Consider the following 20,551-nt stretch of genomic DNA (forward strand, 5'->3'; position numbering starts at 1 on the left):
AAAACTATAATTAAGTAATTCTCATGGACAGACAAATAACTGGGTGAAGTTTTTACTTCAATTCATCTACTCAGTTATGAGTGTTGTTACTTTCCAAGTATTTTGCAAACAGTACTCATGCAGCCAGACCTTTGTACCTGGAAACATATCATGGCATGATCTAGAACAATACTGGCTGAGGCTTTTGCAACAGGAATTACTTCCAGAATAATTCCTGAGGGAAATCCATTCCATCATCAATTATCACAGGATGGTCTCTGATCAGTTAAAATGCTCTACCTCTTCTCAGTAAGACAGATTTAAGCTATTTTAGATTTAATTGCTATAAAGCAAGAAGAGATATGATTTGAAACAAGGCTACAACAACTATGAAATGCCAAGTATGAAAATACCAAATATGATGCAGAACTACTGAGCTAAACAAATATTAAGTTAGATATGTCTTAAGCATGCACTGGAGTCAATACCCTACAGCAACAAGGAGAATAATTTCAAAGAAAAAAGGCAATTTTAAAGAGGAAAGGCTCACCCTTTCTATAGCTTCCTTTTCCTGAGGTGTTACTTGAATGTAGTTCATATGAGCATTCCCAGCATCTCCTATTCCTCCAGTGCTGGCACCATCATCACTGCCACTCAAACCCTGGCGAGACTCTAGAACTGGCTCATTCAACATATGAATAAAATGTTCCTGGTGCTGGCTTATTTGCTGTGATGCACAGAACAGTAAAAGAAACACACATATTCAAATAACTCATGCTTAAGCCTGCCAACAGACAAGTAGAAACATTTCATAAAATTAAGTGGTCAAAGGAATGTGTAACAAATGCACAGAGAAAAAGTATTAAATCTAACCACATGAAATGCAAATTTTATGTTTCAACGGAACTGCAGTGATGCTTTCCTCTTCCTCATCCCCTCTCCACCTCTTACAAAATCTCAGACTTGTATCTAATGTCACAGAAAATACATTCTGTACAGCAACCACTGCTGAAAAGCCAGCAATAGAATGTTGTAACTGAGTAACATATTATCCCAGACAACATCAACATATGACTCTCTTGTGAAGCTAAACCAGAATTAGCAAGCATTATTTTCTTGTTTCAAGATCCACCTGCAGTAGCTGTGGGTTTTCCCGTCCAATCTGCTGTAGCAATGCTGGCAACAGAGAAGGATTTTGCTGGATAATTTGTCTCATCTGCTGGAACTGAGGCTGATTTCGTAAAAACTCAAGTGGATGTCCTGGAAAAAAAAAAAAAATCAGTGAAATAACATGTTTTTTTAAAAGTTACTCTGAATCTTAATAAAATATATACCTACACTGTAATTATAGATAGAAAGAGGACATGAAAGTGGATAATACACTGAACTCTAGTTTTAAGCAAAACTTGTTTACACTAAGGTTAAACAATGAATTTCCTTTTCACCCAGTCTTAAGATCCAACAGCCTTGTCCTTACCTCCAAAACTCTCCTCTGTATGTCTCATCTCTGGTTAACCTCATTCAGAGACATCTACTCAGCCCACTGTCTTGTCTCTACAACAGAGCTCTCCACCTCCTGCCATAGGTCAGTCCTCCTTCCCATTCATCCATCCCACACTGCTAGTTACTGCATTTCACAGAGCAGTGTCTAAGCTGCTGTGAAATATCCCTCCCCCCATTCTCTCTTTATGGATCATGTCAGTACTCCCTGCATGTTTCACACTCTGACCTCTTATCAGGACTTGTATCTTGAGCACCATTTCTGCCACAGCCTAAAACAGGCCCTTCATTAGGCTCCTTTCATGTTATTTATTTATCTCCCTTTAAGAGGGAGATAAACACATGGTAAATATCCTTCTCTTCAGCAGGCACCAGTCACTGTCAATGTGCTGCACTGCTGAGTGAGGAGTCCTGGGTCACTTATAGGTCTCCCCAGTGCTACACTTCATGGCCTAATTGCAGTTTTCTCCCTTGATATTCCAACTCCTGTGTGGCAAATACATTAATACAGTCATAGTGGACAGTGCCCAGCCAGCCATAAAGTAGAAAGCCAGAGTTTAAGTGAGAAAAAACACAACCCCACCCATATTTGTGGTCTTGCATTTAAGTGCAGAGTACTGAATTAAAGAAACTATGCAAGTTCACTGCATTTTTTGAAAATGCATGCTTCATAGCACAAGAATCAACATACAACAAGCCACTTGTCCCAAGGAAGTAGCACACCTGGAATTTCCATGTTAACAGCTCTTATCCAATTCCCTTTGAACAGCTCACATGCACCTGGAACTTAAAACTGACCGGAAAAAGAGATTGATTAAGTGCAGGTGTTTATCACATCTTCTCAAATACAGCCTTTCTTACCTCCTAGTGAACTAGTAGTCGTAGGTATAGTTGCTACTGCTGCTGCCACAGCTGAAGACTGAGATGCACCAGTGCTTGGTGGTTGAGGGGGTTCAGCCACAGCCTGATTATCTCCAGGTATACCCTAAAGCCACAGTTCACATCATTACCCACAGAATGCTAACAGATACCTTTCAACTGCATGCAGTACTTGGTTTTCAGAACAAAGGAAAAAAATTAATGTTTTTGCTGCAAACACAAGGCAAGATCCTGTGAGTTACGTATTTATAACTGACAGAGAACACTGTGAAAAGATTAGTTTTATTTTTTGGCAGGAAAAATGTGTGGTTCGTACAGAAAGGCAGTAAAGCATGCACTGCATCACTTTAAAATACACTTTGCCTAATAAAAAAACACTTGCTTTGAGTCCTGTTTGAAGATATTTGATATGAGCGAAAAAGTTAAACTAAATATACTGTTACAATATGTTAACAACTCTTACACAAAAGAAGCGACATTTTGGCAACAAATTGCAGTACACAATATTAAGATTAACAATGCCATACAACTGGCAAGAAACTGAGAAGAGATACAAGAACACAGCTCTTGGAACTTCTTTCCTCAATGAAAAGCTGTCATTTACTGTATTTTAGATGTGAAAAGGTCTGTATGTCACCCAGTTTTAGCAGTTTAAAAAACGTTAACTTGCCTTTTGTTTATTTCCTATGTGCAAACAATTTTATATAGGAACTGATTGCTCAGAGGGCTGAATGCACAAAGCTAAAATACAACCATAATAAACTAGAATGTAGTTTATACAGCCATGACACCTTACTCTACTACTCTTCTGCATGGAAATGCTTCAACCTTCCTACCCTAACTCTGCCTTCCTCACTGTCACAGAACTCCTGCACCAAGTCTGTCCTTTCAAACTTCCTCCCCAAAGCCTGGAAATTAACTCATAGAAGGGACACCAAGAATATTACAAGCCCTGTTGGAACAGCCCAAAGAAGTTACCCAAATGAGGGTCATCCTTCAGTTTGGGAGCCACAAAACATAAGGAACTGGGTGGGTGGAAACATTAGAGAACTACAAGGTTACCAGACAATGAAGAGATTTGTCAAGCCTGCCATAAAAACCACAGGTAGGTAATGTAAATTAGAAGTCCTGCTGTAACATGTTCTTCACATGATATGCTCACCATTACACCTGAATAAAAAGGATAAATATACAGCTAATATAGAGGGCATATCTAAAGGGAGACCTGGACAGTGCTCCAGGCAGAGATTTGCCTTACCTGTTTATTAAGACGCACATCAGGAATAAATCACCTAATCATCAAGTGCATGTTTGAGCCACTGAGGGGAATAAATGCAAGATTTCCCTGTCACACACTTCATTACCATCACATGGCTCAGTAAGCTTGCTACACATCCCTCCCTCCACTGAGGGGGAGGAGAATTCCATTCATGGTGTAATTCTGAGGTAACACTCCCTTATCAGTGGCTTACAGAGCACTGATTAAATACCTTTTCCCATCAAATCAGTCATTTCTGCCAATCCAAGTATAATGTAACAACTTGGGTTAATCTTATGAAATTACTAGTTGATTTCACCTATTCACAGGCATATGTCATCACTGCACTCTTGTGTCCAGATCAAACAACATGAGCTTGTTTAAACTTTCAAGTTTGCTCTTGAACGGAAGGACTGTGTAAACTAGTTCAAACAAATTTACTTAGAAATTATTTGTCGTCTTGAACATCATCTTAACTCTTGAACACAAGCCTGGAGAATCACTCTCCAAATAATAAAGACTGTGTGCAGTTGTAATCAGACAACACCAGTGAGGAGTATGGACCTTGTTCACAACAGAACAAAGAATGGTGTTAAATCACACACAAGTCACTGTGAATGCAAACAGTGCTTGGACAGCAAAAAGGCCACTGTTGCTTTATGGTGGATGAAACAACTGTTTAACTGAGCAGTGCAGCAGTTTTTAGCTGACATTGCTCTCCACAGGGCAATAATCACATCAGGTCCAGCTTCTGCACAGAGCTGAGAACAAAATAGTTCCAAGTTGGGAGGTACTTACATGACCATCTAGTCCCACTGACTGACCAATTCATGGCTGACCACAAGTTACAGCCTGTAAAGGGCATTGTCCAAATGCCCCTGAAACACTGACAGGCACAGGGCATTGACCACCTCTCTAGAAATCATCTTCAGTATTTGATTTTACTCACACTAATGAAATGGTTCCTAAAAATACCCAAACTAAGAGGCTAGTTTTTGAAGAGATGACAGAACTCCTTCCTAGTCAGGGGTTAGGAAATCCTTGGCTCAAAGAGAAATCTGAATGTACATGCCTCCAAAGATGAGCATGGGGCATAAAAAAAGCACCTTTTGCAACTGAGACCTCCTTCCATGACCCCAGGATTACATTTATATCCCCCATGATGAAGCCAAGAAAATTGAAGAGCTTCCCATCTGAAACATGGACAACAGGTTGACTTTTCAGGGCTCATCTGTGGAACAGCTGTGCTTTAATTACGATTTAAGTCCTTTACAACACCTTACAAGTACCTTTGGTGTACTGGTTCTTTAAACCTGGACAGTGTTGTACACTTACATATCTCAATATAATCCTAAGATTATATAGAAGATAATGCTGATGATAGTTTGGAGGCAAATAACGTAGAGGGTCAAAGAACAGTGCCATCAACAGCTCAGATCAACAGCAACTAAAATGAACTTTTTTTGATGTAGCAGGACAGCAAGAAACATCTTCAGACCTCAGCAGATCCAGAACTGTTAGACACCATTTCCAGCAAAAAGATTCTTCTGGAAGGACAGCAAAAAGTCTACCATCTAATGTGCTTTCCAAGACCAAGACCATTCCTCCCTACTCCCTTTTCCAGCAGGAAGAAGAAATAAAAAAAAGATATTTCTAGTGAAGGATAATACAAAACATAAAGAATATATAACAGAAGGACCCATTTTATATACAGAGCCTACTGAAGGTTTAGAAATGAACTGCTCATGCCAGCCAGACAATGTATTTGGCAGATGTGACATGCAACTCCATCACAAGGATTTCTATCTCTATTCTGGACTTCCTGAACAGAAAATTCTGGGCATTCTGCACACTCTGTAGGACTGCCACATGCCCAGCAAGCCCAACATTTAGGGGAAGTACTGAATTCATGGTGTATTTACAGACTAGGTGAACAGTAAAACCAACATTTTTACAGCATGAAAAACAAATGTTTGAGCTTGCAGACCTATGACAGAGAGTTGGGAGCTATTGCATTCACCCTTGCTTGGCCTAATGCTAGTTGGGAATTGAACTTTCTGCATTCTTCTACTCAAAACATTTGTTGTCAGTTTAAAATCTGAAAATTACAAAGTCCTGGGAACACCAATCTAAGTAGTAAGCGTGCCAGGGACTTGTAACTACTGAAGAAAAACTTCATTAACAAAATTAAAGTTTTATAACTGGAGGGTAAAGATGCCAGATTTCTTATCAATCAATCAAAAATTCAATACACATGTATTTTGTAAGGATTAGATCAAGGTATCTGGTTGCCAGATTTTAATAAAGTTCAGATCTGCTAAAAGGAAAAACTTCATCAGGCGAAAAATGGTATGCCAGAGTGAAAATTAAATGCACTGGAAACACTGATTAAGCAATAATATTGTAGACAGATTCCATGGTGGTAACAATTCACCTGTCAGATTAAGGTACACAATGAGAAATAATCCAAAAAGCCCCTAAAACAACTCACAGGGTTTTCATTAAAGTGAAATTACTCTTCTATTTCCTCTCATGCCAATGAAGTTTGTTTAACCCTTCAAGCTTTATCAAATGAAAATTGATTCTTCTCTAAAACACTGCTGAAATTAAAATAGCAGTTAAATTAAGCACAGTTCAAAGAAAACCTCTCAAAACTTTCTGTCTGAAATATGTATTAAGACCACTGTGCATTATTAGCAAAAACAGTGAACTGGAACTTAAAGAACTGTGATGTTTTTAGATATTAATGCAAAAGTACAACTAATTAACTAATGCTGTCATTAAGAGGTGACACAAAACCACTGAGCCAGACACTGTAACTGGACATACTTTACATACATACCCATATAAATCAAGAAAAGAAGTGGTAGAAGTATTTAGGGGATTACTTCAGTGTTTTCTATAACATATCACATCTGTCAAAGTTTCAATCTCATCCTTCCAGATGCCCTGCCTAGAGGGCAAACATCACTCTCAGTGATTGAGTAACGCTCAAATTAACACCAAAATCAAAGTGAAAGGTATTATGTGGAAAACAAAACCAGGAAGAAGAGGTGTAGGCAAGGTAAGTGCTCACCATCAGAAGGTATTCCACCGCTCTGTCAGGATTGTTGAAGCTGGCCCTCAGTGCTGCAATCACCTGCTCTCGCTCGTAGCCCATGGACATGATCTCAGTCACCATGTTCTCATAGGACTGACCTGTCACTAAAAGTCACAGGACCACCATTTTAAGATGAAAACAATCAATTTTAAGATGAAAACAATCACACACAGAAAAGAAGTTTCAATGGCTAAATGTAATTTCTACCCAAATTTCAGCCATTTGCTGAAAAGAGTACTTCATATTAAACATGCTGTGGTTCTGTGGCTTTGACTCCAAATATATTAATTCAGTAGTTTCATTATGAATTTGATTGTAAAATGCTAGAAGGTAATGAACAAAATGTAACTTCTATTGACAAAAGAAGTACTTGTGATACCTCTGTACTTGTAATTGAAATAATGTTCTCTCTTCAGGTTTTCATTTAAGGTCAAGGGCATCCTCACAGCTAATATTCAATTCCTGATGTAATCAAGGGAAGTCTCCTGCAGCTTACATTTGGAAATCAAAACTTTCAAGGTGGAAATCTGCCTGTCAAATTGTTAGCCATTGAGGTTTTTCCAAATAAAGACTTTTGGTTGTTATATAGATGACAATTAGTGATGATCAAGTTACCACTATATATTGCTCTGTGCTGGTGATGATGATCAAAGTAATTTTATCAACTAAACATGGACCAACTCAAATCAGGCAGAAGGCTTAAAAGTTGTATCTACGAAAGTCCCTCAAGACTTCAATGAGCACTTAGGAGACCAAATTGTCTCATTTAATTCTTATCTCACTCAATTTAACATTTGACTAGACATCCATCACTCATCAAATCCCCACCTCTTACAGCAAAAATGGATAAAAACTGTACCACACCTGCAGCAATCAAGACAAAAGGTACACACACTATATATGGAGCAATTTAAGGGCAACTGATGACTACACTAATCTCATTGTAAGGAAGATTATAATCTCTTTTCATAACCCATTTAATTTTCCTAAGCAGGTGTTAACAATTAAAAAAAAAAGTAACTATTCTAGATAAATTGCAATTGGGCAACATCTTAAAGCTTATCCTCCTGGGGGGAAAAATAAATATAAACAAACCCAGGCATTAAAATACCATCTCTTTCCCTTGAAAAAGGTATTCTTAATATCAGTGAAATCCTACTACTGACTGACTCTCCAACTAGCAAGTTAGTGGCCAGAGAGTTAAATAATTAAGTCTTCACAAAAAACCAACTGATTAATAATAATAAAAAAACCAGAGTAAACAAATACAAGAGTCACTCTGTTAAGACAAATGAGTCTTAATTAAAAGAACCAAAAGAAAACATGAAGTTTTATTCCCTTAGGGAGAAGGTGTTAAACTCAAGCCAACATTAATACAACCCCATTGCCTGTTTCTAAACGTGTGCTTCTAAATAATCAGTGGGTGTATGACTTAGGGCAGTATAATCAAGAACTAACAATAAAACAGCCCTAGCCCAAGGCTGCTTGTGTATTATCCATAAACAAAGGATCTGAAAGCCTTGACTAATTTGAGTATTTATTATTTGGGCTTCAGAGTAATAGTGCCAACATGAGTTTAAAGAATGGTAAATTCAAGTCTTCAAAAAGAACTGCAAGATCATTCATTTTACATCTACTTGCATTTTTTCAGACATGAAACACAAAAATCACCTAAACTTTGCTCTAAAGATACATACTTATATATATATATTTTCAAAGAAGTTAAAAAGCCAAGCCAACAACTGTCCCAACACAATGATTTTGCTATGCTCCTGCTCATGTTCTTCCTTACACAGCACTACTCTACCCTTGCTATTCCTAACAAATTAATTAAGCACAGGTTGATGTAATTAGTTACTACTTGAACACTTCCGTATTGCTTTTTCAACATAAGCTAGGTAGAAACTAGAGCAGTATGAGAGATTTGATACAGGAGAACATGCAAAAAGGCTGCCTTGCTCTGCACAGGAGGAAAACAGAATTACTGCAAATGTAGGTGCAGGTACTTCATACAGACTGCTTCACAAGTTGTGCAAAATGAGCTCAAGAATAGTGATTCAGAAGGTGCACACCAGCAATGTCATGATACAGAGGCAGGCCTAGCTCTACACAGTGCTAGTGGAAATGTTTGAGGTCAATGCAGAATTGATTCTGCTCTTCGCTTTTGTCTTTCAAATAACATTTTAAAGCTGGATTAACTATCAAATCCAGTTCATCACACTACCCACAATAATTCTCGTCCTATGCCCTGAAGAAAGCTTAGGCTGCTCCCAAAGATGTGGTTGCACAAGGACTGCAAGATCTTCAGGTAGCACAAAAAACCACATCACTTTTCAGCATCTAACTGAAAACAACAGCAAATAATAGAAATCCCTGTTTTTAAAGCAAAGTCAATCAACTTCAGACAATGTAATTGAGAAGCCACAGTTGGAATATGTGTAGGATCCAACTTAGGATGTGAAAACATACTCCATCAATTTGTGCAAGGAAATTCCTTTCGGGACAGTTTTTTTTAAAAAAAGAAACTACAGAGTTCATGACTATTGTCCTTGAAAACTTTCTGGCTGACACCACTTTGAGCATGGCTACCCAGAAAATCACACTCAATGCCTGTTATTTCCAAACATGTCAGGGACACATGGGTTTACTCCATCAGATGCCAACCAAAGCACTCCCAAATAAAATGGATAGTGAGGTGATGCTCTTGAAATGGGATTTTTAATTTTTTTTTTCAGTTCTGAAGAGATTTGAATCAAGACCACCAGCTTCATTTGACTTGCTGATCAACACTGTTAACATGAGTGTTTGTGATGACCTCATCTTGGCCACTAAGATATTATGGTTAATGAAGCACCTTTGGTAGCAATAATCACTTCAGCCAGTTTAGTTCTGCTACATTTTTGTCTCCTGCTTTCAGTATCTATCAGGTATTTCAGATCATACAATCTAAAACATTATGTCACACCTAAGACCTAACCTGCAGGTGGACAGACTAAACCTATCACTACTTCATGTAAAACATTGCTGCTGCTTCTAAATCATCTGGGGTTATTTAATCACAACACCTGCCTCCAATATATCCACACAAAAATGTAAGTCAAACTGCTGGTTTAACTCTTTGTACCAAACTGCAGCTTCATATTTTCAGACAAAAGACAGAATAAAAACCCTACTTCCTCCTTATTTCTGTGCCTGAATTGGTTACACTCTGAATCAACACAAGAATTTCAGTAGGAGTAAGGAGTTGTGGGTTTGTCTAATAATTTCCTAGCTACTCAAATCAGCACAAATGAGGGGCAGACCTTCCTATTGTCTTTATTCTATCTATTCCACTGTGAAATATGCATTATTTAAACTGTCAAAATAGAAGTAAGTTGACTGTAAGTACATGGAGGCATTCATTTCTCAGCCTAGATAGAAGCAGATTTGGTGAATTTATCTAATCTAAACGTGTCAAAAAGCAAAACACTTTCAAAGCTGGAACAAGTGAATAATAAATGCAGTCATTTTATCAGACCTGCACTCTGGGGAGCAAAAGTGAAAAGCACACACATATTTACATCTAGTCTTCTATTCAAGCTACTTGAAAGTGAATAGTCAGAAGAGGAATTAAGGCAAACGGGGAAAAAAAGCAGGGATGATAAGGATCTTCCTTTTACACAATAAAAATATGCAAAGGGAAATATTCTTCAGTAAAGTAGCTCTTGAAGCTGGTTCCAAGATATCAACTTCAGGTCTTAGAGAAGCACACTTTGATTTTAACTTTAGCAATGACAGATACAGAAGAAAATGTCAACATGTGCTAATCTGTCATGTTTCTGCTGCACCAAAATAATGTCTACATTAAAAAAACACTCCACTTACCAAGTGCACTTATAGCATCCTCAAAAAGATTTGATCGAGATGTATCACCTGTTGTACTGTAAGATGAAGACAAGCGCAATGGTAATTACAACATTTTGGAAAACTTCCTGTTTAAAAAAAAAAAAAAAAAAGCAAAAAAGCAGCAGCAGCTGTAACTCTAATAGCCCCTTTTGTTTCTAAGAAACCAACAAAGCTTTCCAAAGAGCTCTCTTTTGGTCCTACAGTGAGAACAGATTTTACAAACTTACAATGCAAGCATTTTTAACACAAGGCCAACCTTCCCCCACTACCCCCCAGAAGTTTGGCTCTTGCCCATCTGCTCAGGGATTAGCCATCTGCTTGCTTGAATGCTTTTAAAGGGTGGGAGAACAAGGTGGATTTTCAAAAGCACCCAGCAGTCTCACTAACTGCTTCCCCACAGTCACCAGTTTGACCTCAATGAGGACCCAAGGAGGCCGGTGGCAAGCATTTATTAAAATCTCAGAAAAGTACTTTCCCAGGAATATAAACTGCTAGCATTCCCAATTACTCCATCTCAAGTTATCAGAGTTGTTAAATTACAGGATTAACGGCTCACCTCCATGAACAGCAAGGAACACAGAGGCACAACACTGGGCAGAGGAATACCAGTTTTAATCAGCCACAGCCAAGGATGCCCCATTCCCAGGGCTGCAAATTAAAGCATCACCCCCTTGGTCTCAGGGTGACACCCACAGTGGGTCAACAGGACTCCTTCAAGGGCATTACTGCCAACAGGGTGGTGCAACTCACCATGGGGGTGCCAGGAAAAGTGTTGGGGGAAATCTAGAGGAAGGACCAAAGGCAGGAAAAGGAAAGCATAAAGGCACCATGCAGATGAAAAAGCATAGGTCAAGAGAACAAAATGAGGAGAAAAGAGCCAGTCATATGTAAGGAACGCTTGCCTGGCCATGCTCTGCACCTCACCACCAGTCCATCCAATTAAATGATACTTCTAACAATTTTTTCATGATGCAGGGTGTGTGTCTCCATTCTACAGGCACGAGTATATGGAATTCCAAGTGTTCACAGGGACAGGGAACTATGAGTTAGAGTGAACCAGACACCTGTGGAGCCAGCATCTGCTGAGACCAGACACTGTGGAAGTCTGAAGGCCAAGGACTGCAGGGTGAAACCTCTATGTGTTTGAATGCACGTGCAGGCAAAGGGAATTTGAGTGTCAGGGCCTGGAGCAGGGTTGCAGGGCTCAGGCAATTCCATGTCCTTGTACCAAAAACTTGGCAAACTCCAAGGACCAGCTATCACAACAGAAATTCATTTTCCTCATTTGTATGTTTGTACGTATTCATTTTGCAGCAGAGGGCTTTGCTCTAAATAGCCAGAAGGGAACAGGATGTGGCTGATGTATCTTGCATGAATTCTGGGTTTTTTCCTTGCCCGAGCTCACCTAAGCAACCAGACACACATTTACAGGTATATACACATTGTGTGTTTATTTTGGGAATACATGTTCAGTCTTGATATGTGATAGACTTGAGGACAAGGAGCTGCAGGAGCCTCACATTTATCAGGCTAGCAGAGCTGGCAAAGCCTATCAGCAAGTGAAAGATCATCAAATTGATCTGTTCAGAAGTCGCCACTAAAAGTCTAACAAGGCACTTGCAGAGATCTGTGTAAGATCTATGCAAGAAATAATTTGTTCCAACAAGAATGCTTCACTAGTATCTGTCAGCTGTAAGATTTACAATCAAAAAAAGATCAAAGGCAAAGCAGGATGCCAGCTGGCCTGGCCTTGGGTCAATAAATCTTGCCTTAGTAATTTAACTTCTAAAGCAAATCAGAGCAAACAGTGCTCACTGAAATCAAGGCAGGTGATAACTTTAATGTACATGTTAAATTATTTTGTTTCTCCCTGTTAAGTACGTACACTGAGGCTCCCTTACTGCAGTTTTACAAAACCGCAATCTATATATGAAGAACATGGAAAAAACATTGTTTCAGTATGAAAGGTTAGATTAATCTTTGAAGCTACTGGACAAACTGAGCAGGAAAAAAAAAAACTCCACCTGTTAACATTTTTTAAAAACTAACGTAATCCAACTGATAAATGGAACTTCATTTGCGTTCCGTTTCTAACATGAATTAGTTTCTCAGAATCACAAAATTAAATCATCAATTTGCTTATGTGGTGCAAGAAACTTGTGATTACTTCTTCAAAATATTAGGCAGTTGCAAGTTTAGCTTCATTATCATCAAATCAATATTCAGTGGTGTTTAAATGCAATCACTTTTAAAAAGACTGTCTTGTGCACCAGTATTCCCAGAAATTACACACAAATAATTAAAAAGCAGCATATGAAAAATGAAGACTTGATGCTATTCAGCACTTCAAGGGCAACTACATTCCAGTTATCAACATTTTAATCCCATGCAGTACTTAAGCAACTTAAAGTAAGCAAAAAAGGCAACAGCATACAAGGATGAAACCTCAAATGTAGAGAATTGAGGTGAAAAGTTTTCCCAACTCCCACAGTTACCTGCAGACGGGCCAAGGAACATTCAGGAAAAAAGAACTTGTAGCTTTAAAGCATTACACGATTAAGAGCAGTACCACATCCTACATTTTAGAAGAAAAAGCTCTTTCCAGAAATTATTAGGCTCATACAGCAATAAGGAACTTCTGGTTTAAATCTGACCAATATGATCCAAAACACAATCAGAGGCTTATGAGCAAGACAGTACACATTTCCCTTAAGATTTCAAGAGCTTTGTGAGTAGCAGATCCCCACTGGAGGTGAATATCCCCAGTCTGAAAAGAAACTTGCATGATAGCAGCTCTGAAATGCCTAACAGGAGCACAATCCTGTGTCATTTAACACTCCCCTCGACAGGTTTATTCCCAAGACCACACTTCCCACAGGAGAAGGCAAAAGCAAAGGGGGGTGCTTCTTACAATCAGTAATGTTATACTTGAGTCAGAGACTGAAATTACAGTTAAGAAGAGAAATTTAATAGAATGGAGAGACCAACTGGACTAACATTGCAATGGAAACTTAAAATCAAGCCTATAAGCAACCAAAATGGACAGGGAACCCATTTTTGGAGGCTTATTTATACCTGTCAATCGATGATGGACTGACAGCAGCTGGTGCCTCAGGTGGTTTCTCTTCTGGCTTCTCCTCTTTCGGAGCACTCACAGGTGCAGGTTCACAAGCCACTGCCTCTGGTGCTGGTGGTGGAGGGACAGGAGCTGGCACAGGGGCAGCAACAGGGATTGGGGCAGCAACTGCTGTGGGAGTTGCAGTTGTTGAGCCAACAGTGGAAGTGGCATTTGACGGCTGAGTCGCTCCAGCTGCTGCTTTGGGCTACAGGAGGACAACAGAGTTCAGGCACTGCACAAAGATCATAAATCCATGGCTCTCTACAGGCACCACACTAAGGTCTGTTCAGACCATTTGTGTTTGATGTTGCTGCTTTGACATCAAGCACAACATTAAAACATTGCTGGACATTAAATCTCTTAATGCTTTCTGTTGTGTTTAAACAAGCAACTGAGAGCGTCACTGAAAGTACACCTGAGCATTCACACTCTGAGGATAAAGTGAAATGCAAAGATCTAAATATTTATAGACCACAATATTCTAAATATGAAAACAATCCTGTGTTTTACAAAAGCACATTTTCCAAAAGAAACCAAGAGAGCTGCCAAAAAACATCTGCAGAACAAGCATAAGCTTTCTTCACCACTCAGATCTGGAAAAAAGTGATTAAGGCAGAAATCACATTTCATTATGAATGCTCTTTGCTGGAAAACAAGTTGAGAAAAAAATTAAAACTTCACCTGCAACGTTTTAGTTATGCAATCTTTGCATTCAAAGTACTGCAAAATAACATCTTAAATACTTCAGTTCTGAAGTGAGCACCAAGGATACAGCAGAACAAAGAACTACCAAATTTACCAGCAAAAAATTTAGAGTGGAAAAGACTTGTATGCAATTATGAAATAATCTTTGTATCTCTAATGGAAACATGATTTTTTCTTGGATGCAGTATTAATCCCATTATACAGAAAGAGCCCCAAGAGATGACAAAGCTGATCCAAATCTTTGCCTTTCCAAGAAAAAGAGCTGAACTTTAACAAAACTACTTATTCAAGGTGCACCACTTTCAGACAATGTTTGCTTGAGGTAGAAAACATTTACCTCCTCCTTTTATCTGCAATGAGAGGTAAGGATGAGAATTAATAGCTTCCAAAATGACAGGCATAGCAAATACCTTTTTAATAAGCACTCAAAGGAAAACACTGACACATTTGGAATGCAAGGGGGGTTATTTTCTGCTGGATTCCTAAACCCTTAATGCAACAATTTGTCTGAGTATCAGACAAAGTTAGCAGTCTGTGCCTAACATGACTGGGCATGTCTTATCCACAGCAGAATCAGGAAAGGGGAACTGAGCTTCAAGACTAGCAAAAAGATTTTAAGACTGAAGAAATGTCCAAACTACAGGTCCTTTAATGTCAGAATATACTGAATTTAGCAGTTCTTCATGGAGATCTGTGTTTAGAATCATAGGATTGTTGAGGACACCTTTAAAATTATTGAATCTAACCCAGCACTGGGTTTAGCTCACCACTAAACTGTGTCCCTAAGTGCCACAGCCACACATTTCTTGAACACTTCCAGGAGTGGCACTTGCACAACTTCTCAGGAGTCTTCTGCTATCAACAAAATGAAAACTGGACTCTGACATCTCATCTGCACCTGTTTTCTTGCACTGAAAAATGACTCTGTGGCAAACCACAGACTAGAGCTGCTCATTCAGGAAGACAGCAACAACAGTTATCTTTTAACAAGCCCAGATGTTTAATTATGTTTAGTAATACCAGATAGAAATAAAGGGCAGCACAGTATTTCTCTGTCAGGAGGAGGAACTCTAGCTTCCAAATTAATTTTGTATTCCAAACCAGAGATGAAGGCAGTTTTATTCAGACTGCAGTGGTCTGGAATGCCTGGAAAATCAGTGGCTTGATTCCTGGAAGCAGCCTGACAAGTGGTTCAGAGAAGAAATACTTCAAACACATGTCACAGTCATTCTCTGTAAATTGCACTAGCAGTCTTTCAAAACCCACAGGTTTGTTTACTGCCAGATGTATCCTGTCTCTACTGGTTTATGCTGTTGAGCTTGACAAAAGAAAAAGCCATGAACTGTGAAAAACAACATGGCAAGGCTGGAGGAGTTCCATGCAGAGGATTTAACAACGAACTACCTAGGTTGTCTTCTTCCTTTTAATAGTAAAAGGGCAAAGATAACAGATAGACAAGAAAGAACAAACAGTAAAATCAGCCATTAGCAATTTTTTTTCTTTGAAATAAACATTCAGCACAAAACAACAGCAAAAATCAGCCTAGGCAAACTAGGACTGTGAAGCAGTATCTTTTATCTATTCACACAGGCATTCTACTGTAGACCAAAACTTGAATATGATGAAATTCCATTGATTTTAAGGATGGGCATATACAATCACTCATCACAAGAACACACAGAATTTAATTAATAAAGCTTCCCATTCAAAAATAACGATTACTTACTTTTGTCACCATAACCACCACAAAGTTCTTCTCATCTATCTTGTATTCTTTAAGAGCAGTTTCATCATTAAGGATTTTACCTGGGAAAACAAACAGGTAGGAATCAAGAAGTTGTTTAGCAAATCAACACATATCTCGGGATTTCCTCATGAAAACACACTTATGCTGATTTATAAACATTGAACATCCCAACAAAAAGCAGTTTGGCTATTAAGCTTTGGCAGTAGAGCTACAATTTTCCTCCTGTGATGTGGAGAGTACTGGATAGCTTGAGGGCTGCTGCCCTGAGTGCTGAGGATGCTTCAAACCATTTAAAATAAAAGCATTTTAAATCTGGAAAGATTCATTGGACCCTTAACAAAGACAGATGTAATACAGAAGAAAGGCTTCAACATACAAAAACAACCAAATAACTCATGTCTGCTTACACACTCCAGTCACAGTAAGAGAATTTCCTCTCTACTTATCTTCCATTTGGTCTTCAGATAAGAGCATTACCTGCACTAACAAGTTTGTGATCTTGCAACTTTAACAATTTCCTATTAAAATAAGGCTAACACATTAGAAAAAGCTAAAACTATTCCATAACATGCTACCTTGGCAGAAGAATGTGAAAGCTATCAGACAAACCCAGAAACATTTGTTATATTACCACTTTTGATGTTTCATAAGCAGAGGTGGTACTGTGACAAAATAGATTTGCATCACATCTGCAAGAACTTAGGAACACACTAAGCCACATACTTTTTTGCATTTTTTAGAATAAGTTGACTTAGAAGTAGTACCACAAATCTGAAAATTAAGTCTGTATTTCACTGAGTGTTACAGCATCAATTTCTACTACAGAATTTTCAGGAAATATTTTACAATTTAAATTGATTCATTTTCTGAAGATGTACCAAAGACTGCTTCCATGTCACAACCTCTCTCCATGCTGACACTGGACAGCAACTAGAAGGACACATCCTTACCCTGATGATTGCAAGGAAATCAACACATACACTTCATGGCACTCAGAACACAAAAGACTGGTTCCACCAGTCCTGCAGGTCACACATTCAAGAAAGTATTACATGTACTGCAGTAACAGCAATACCTGTAGCATCTGACTCAGAACCTACATGGGTTTTCTTACAATTTTTTATAGGCACTATGGGGAAGGCTTTAATGAATGTGTCTGTAATGTAATATATAACTTTCATCCTATCTTCTCAGAACGCACCACTCTCAAAGTTTCTAGACCTTACACTAATACAGGTGTCAGAAAAATGGATCTTACTGTCTAATAATCAGAGTCAGCTGGGAGTATCACTTTGTTTTACCATACTACAGAAATGCTGTAGCTCATGTTAATAAAATTAAAAAAAAAAAAATCAATATACCATCTTACCTCTTGTCCAAGAAAAAGAAAAAAAAAATATTATCAATCTTTTGGATTATATCCTTTTTGAATATGAGGTATTATATCCTCAATCTTATTTACTCTATTTGCTACTGCTTGTGAGGATTATACAATCAATACTGCAGATACATTCTGGCTTCAGAAAACACTCCAGTCATCTCACAGAATCTTATGCAATCCTTGATTTTTGCAATCACAGAAACCCAATATTGAGAGTGCCATGCAGTTATACCCATTGCACAAAGCCTTCTGCCCTGGTCACATTTCTTGGTTATACATGATACTTCCACCTTCATGTTCTTGACATGCATTCCCTTCACTGATGTGTAAGAGACATAAAACTTGCTATGAGGCATAGTCCTGAGGAGTTTTACAAATACAGAGACTTGCAACTTCTCTCCCATTAGCATTTCTCCACTGTTACCAGTGGCTTTAGTCTATTACAAGTGAAAAGACAATATTTGTTACAAAGCAGTACATAGCAGAAGTGTAAAGTCCCCCAAAGTTTCTTTCAAGCTCAGTTTTAGAGGAAAAAAACACTAGAGGGAGTACTGGAATAGCACCAAAGTCCTGACACAAAGTGAGAACAAAAAAATGGATTTCTATGTCAGTGCCAGAATAAACAAGGCAAGTAAAATAAAGCTCAAATAAAGTTAATTTCATGTTTTTAACTGACATTAGCCTGCTTTTTGGTAGTACATAATACACATTTCTAGTGACAGAGCTTAAAAGTATTCAAAGTACTTTTGCATAGCAAGGATTTGGTGGTGGGTTTCTTTTGTTAATCCAAAATAAATACTCTGGCTTTTAATTCTCCGAGGTATATACAGCAATGCTTCATCTATACACAGCATCAACTGAGGAAGAAAATAATTAAGCAAGAACAGGAGCTTTGACCTGCTTAAATCCTGATTTCCTGTAACAAAAGATATTTCTTCTTCACCCAGAATACCCGCAAGACATCATGTTATAAGAGCAGAGATGACAGACACATGTACTAAAACCTAAAAAATTCTAATTCAAAATTAAGTGTTCCCTTTAACACTGAGCTTGTTTTTGTGTTTGTGGGGGTTTTCAACCTGTCTGTACTTCAGTTCTTAGAATTCTTAGAAGACTTAACATTCACATCCAAGTAAAAGAACAGCATAAAATAAGGCAGGTTCAGACAAGGTATCTTCAGAACATCCATTACCTGCATAAATTAGTTTTTGGCCAGCTACTGGAAAGGCATCTTTCCCCCTTTCTGATTCAATCTTCTCTTTGAGTGCCTTCACCTAAAGCACAAAAACAGGCTTAATGAAAACAAAGTTCACAGTACAAACCTAAATAGATATCCTTGAAGTTTTAAATATTGAAGAGTAGTTTCAATCATGTCTTAATTTTGTCAGAAGTATATCAGTCTTCTGAATATGTCACTGTAACCCCTTGCAGAGCAGCAACATGTCCTCTTCCCAAATAATCTCCTGTACTGAATCAAATAAGGTAATTATTTTCTCAATGAGAAGTTATTAGTACGAGTGTACAACACACTGAAAAAGTAAATTGAGAAATTAATAGAACAGAAATGTTCTCCTCTCCTGACCCATTTGCCCTATTATTTCTCTGAATGCAGCGGGTGCTGCTATATACCAGCTCAAGGTTTTCATCATCATAACCACTCTTCAGGGAATGCCTCTTTTTTTTTGTAAGATCACCATGACACTCAACCTTGAAGTCTCCACATGCAAAGACTTGTGCAAACTGTTCCAATGCTCATCTTACATAAGTTGTTTTCAACTCTTCCCCCTCCACCACAATTTCTGGAGCTTCACACAGCAATTCTAAGCCTACACATCTACTTGCTTGCATGGACCACTGATACATCATCCACACTTCCCCAGCACCATGTGCAAGAGCTCATGTGGCACTTTTAGTTTTCATGTATCAGAATGCTCTCAGAATTCTCCAGAAAGACTCCATAATGCTACCCTGAAGAGGCAAAGCAAGCTCCTGTAAAAGCAATCCTGTACATTCCTGACACATCTGAAGTCAAGTTTTAAGACAAACTACCTGCACACACAGTCATTCTTCTTGCTTTCTTACAGACACTCCCAATAGACAAAAAACCAAGACAATCAATCTGTTATGGGCTTATTACTACAAGCTAACACCACCTTCTAAAGGTTTTTCCATTCCTGAATATTCAAAAAGCCTTTTTCATAGAACTCTGCAAGGATACAGAACGCAACATATTGCTTCCCTCTGTGGAACTAAACCAAAATAGGGAGCCAGCTCTTTTTTCCCAGCAGAGGAAGAAAGTATGCTTTTGGTATTTGTATCATGCATGCCATCCCAGCACCCACCAAATGCTTTGGAATCTGTCTCCAACCAGGCAGTTGCTTTTCCACAGTAAAACTAAGAGCATCCTTAAGCACTGAGGATGGTCAAACCATCTCTGGCTTTAAGAATAATTTGCTGAAAGCATCATCATTCTCATGCACTTATTTTACAGAATTCTGTCCTATCCTTGGATTTGTATTTCTTTTTAAAGTGTGTTTTCTTGAAAATTAAAAATCTAACTTGTTAATTCCTCCCCTATTATTAAGGATGGAAGTCACTTACCTTGCTACCGACTACAGATAAACCACCAAGGAGTTTTTCCCTGAACTTTAACAACAATACTGTCTAATACTTTCCACAACTTCATGCTCAGGTAAAGTTTTGCATGCACTAGGGCAAATTAATCCCCTGAATCATATTAAAAGCCTGTTATGTTTCCAAAAGTCTACTTTTTAACACTCTTGATTACCTATTCTTATATTTGTGCACTTGTACCAATCACTCAAAGATAATGACTCCATGCTACTTCTTTTATACGCAGATACCATGTTTGTCGCAATTTGTAACAAATATTACAATGTGACTAACAGGTACAATTTATTTTGAGGGAGAAAATTAAAACTTGTTTCAAGTCCGCTGGTTCAATCAAGCTACAGTATTCAAATGTCTACTTTGTCTTC

The 20,551-nt window shown here is 38.3% G+C and overlaps 1 protein-coding gene across 1 annotated transcript in view; it reads right to left on the reverse strand.

Annotated features, from left to right (window-relative positions):
* The window catches only part of RAD23B (RAD23 nucleotide excision repair protein B), a 35,871-nt gene that overhangs the window by 4,303 nt on the left and 11,017 nt on the right, over positions 1–20,551 (reverse strand). The window contains exons 2-9 of the mRNA XM_085043291.1: positions 18,745–18,826; positions 16,151–16,230; positions 13,677–13,924; positions 10,581–10,636; positions 6,693–6,820; positions 2,341–2,464; positions 1,112–1,239; positions 530–706 (exon numbers count right to left, since the gene is read on the reverse strand). Coding sequence (XP_084899417.1) covers positions 530–706; positions 1,112–1,239; positions 2,341–2,464; positions 6,693–6,820; positions 10,581–10,636; positions 13,677–13,924; positions 16,151–16,230; positions 18,745–18,826 — 1,023 coding nt within the window. The remainder of the gene's footprint in view (positions 1–529; positions 707–1,111; positions 1,240–2,340; positions 2,465–6,692; positions 6,821–10,580; positions 10,637–13,676; positions 13,925–16,150; positions 16,231–18,744; positions 18,827–20,551) is intronic.

The sequence above is a fragment of the Lichenostomus cassidix genome, chromosome Z (genome assembly GCF_008360975.1).
Source record: "Lichenostomus cassidix isolate B80296 chromosome Z, HeHo_3.0, whole genome shotgun sequence".
In the NCBI taxonomy this organism is placed as follows: Eukaryota; Metazoa; Chordata; class Aves; order Passeriformes; family Meliphagidae; genus Lichenostomus; species Lichenostomus cassidix.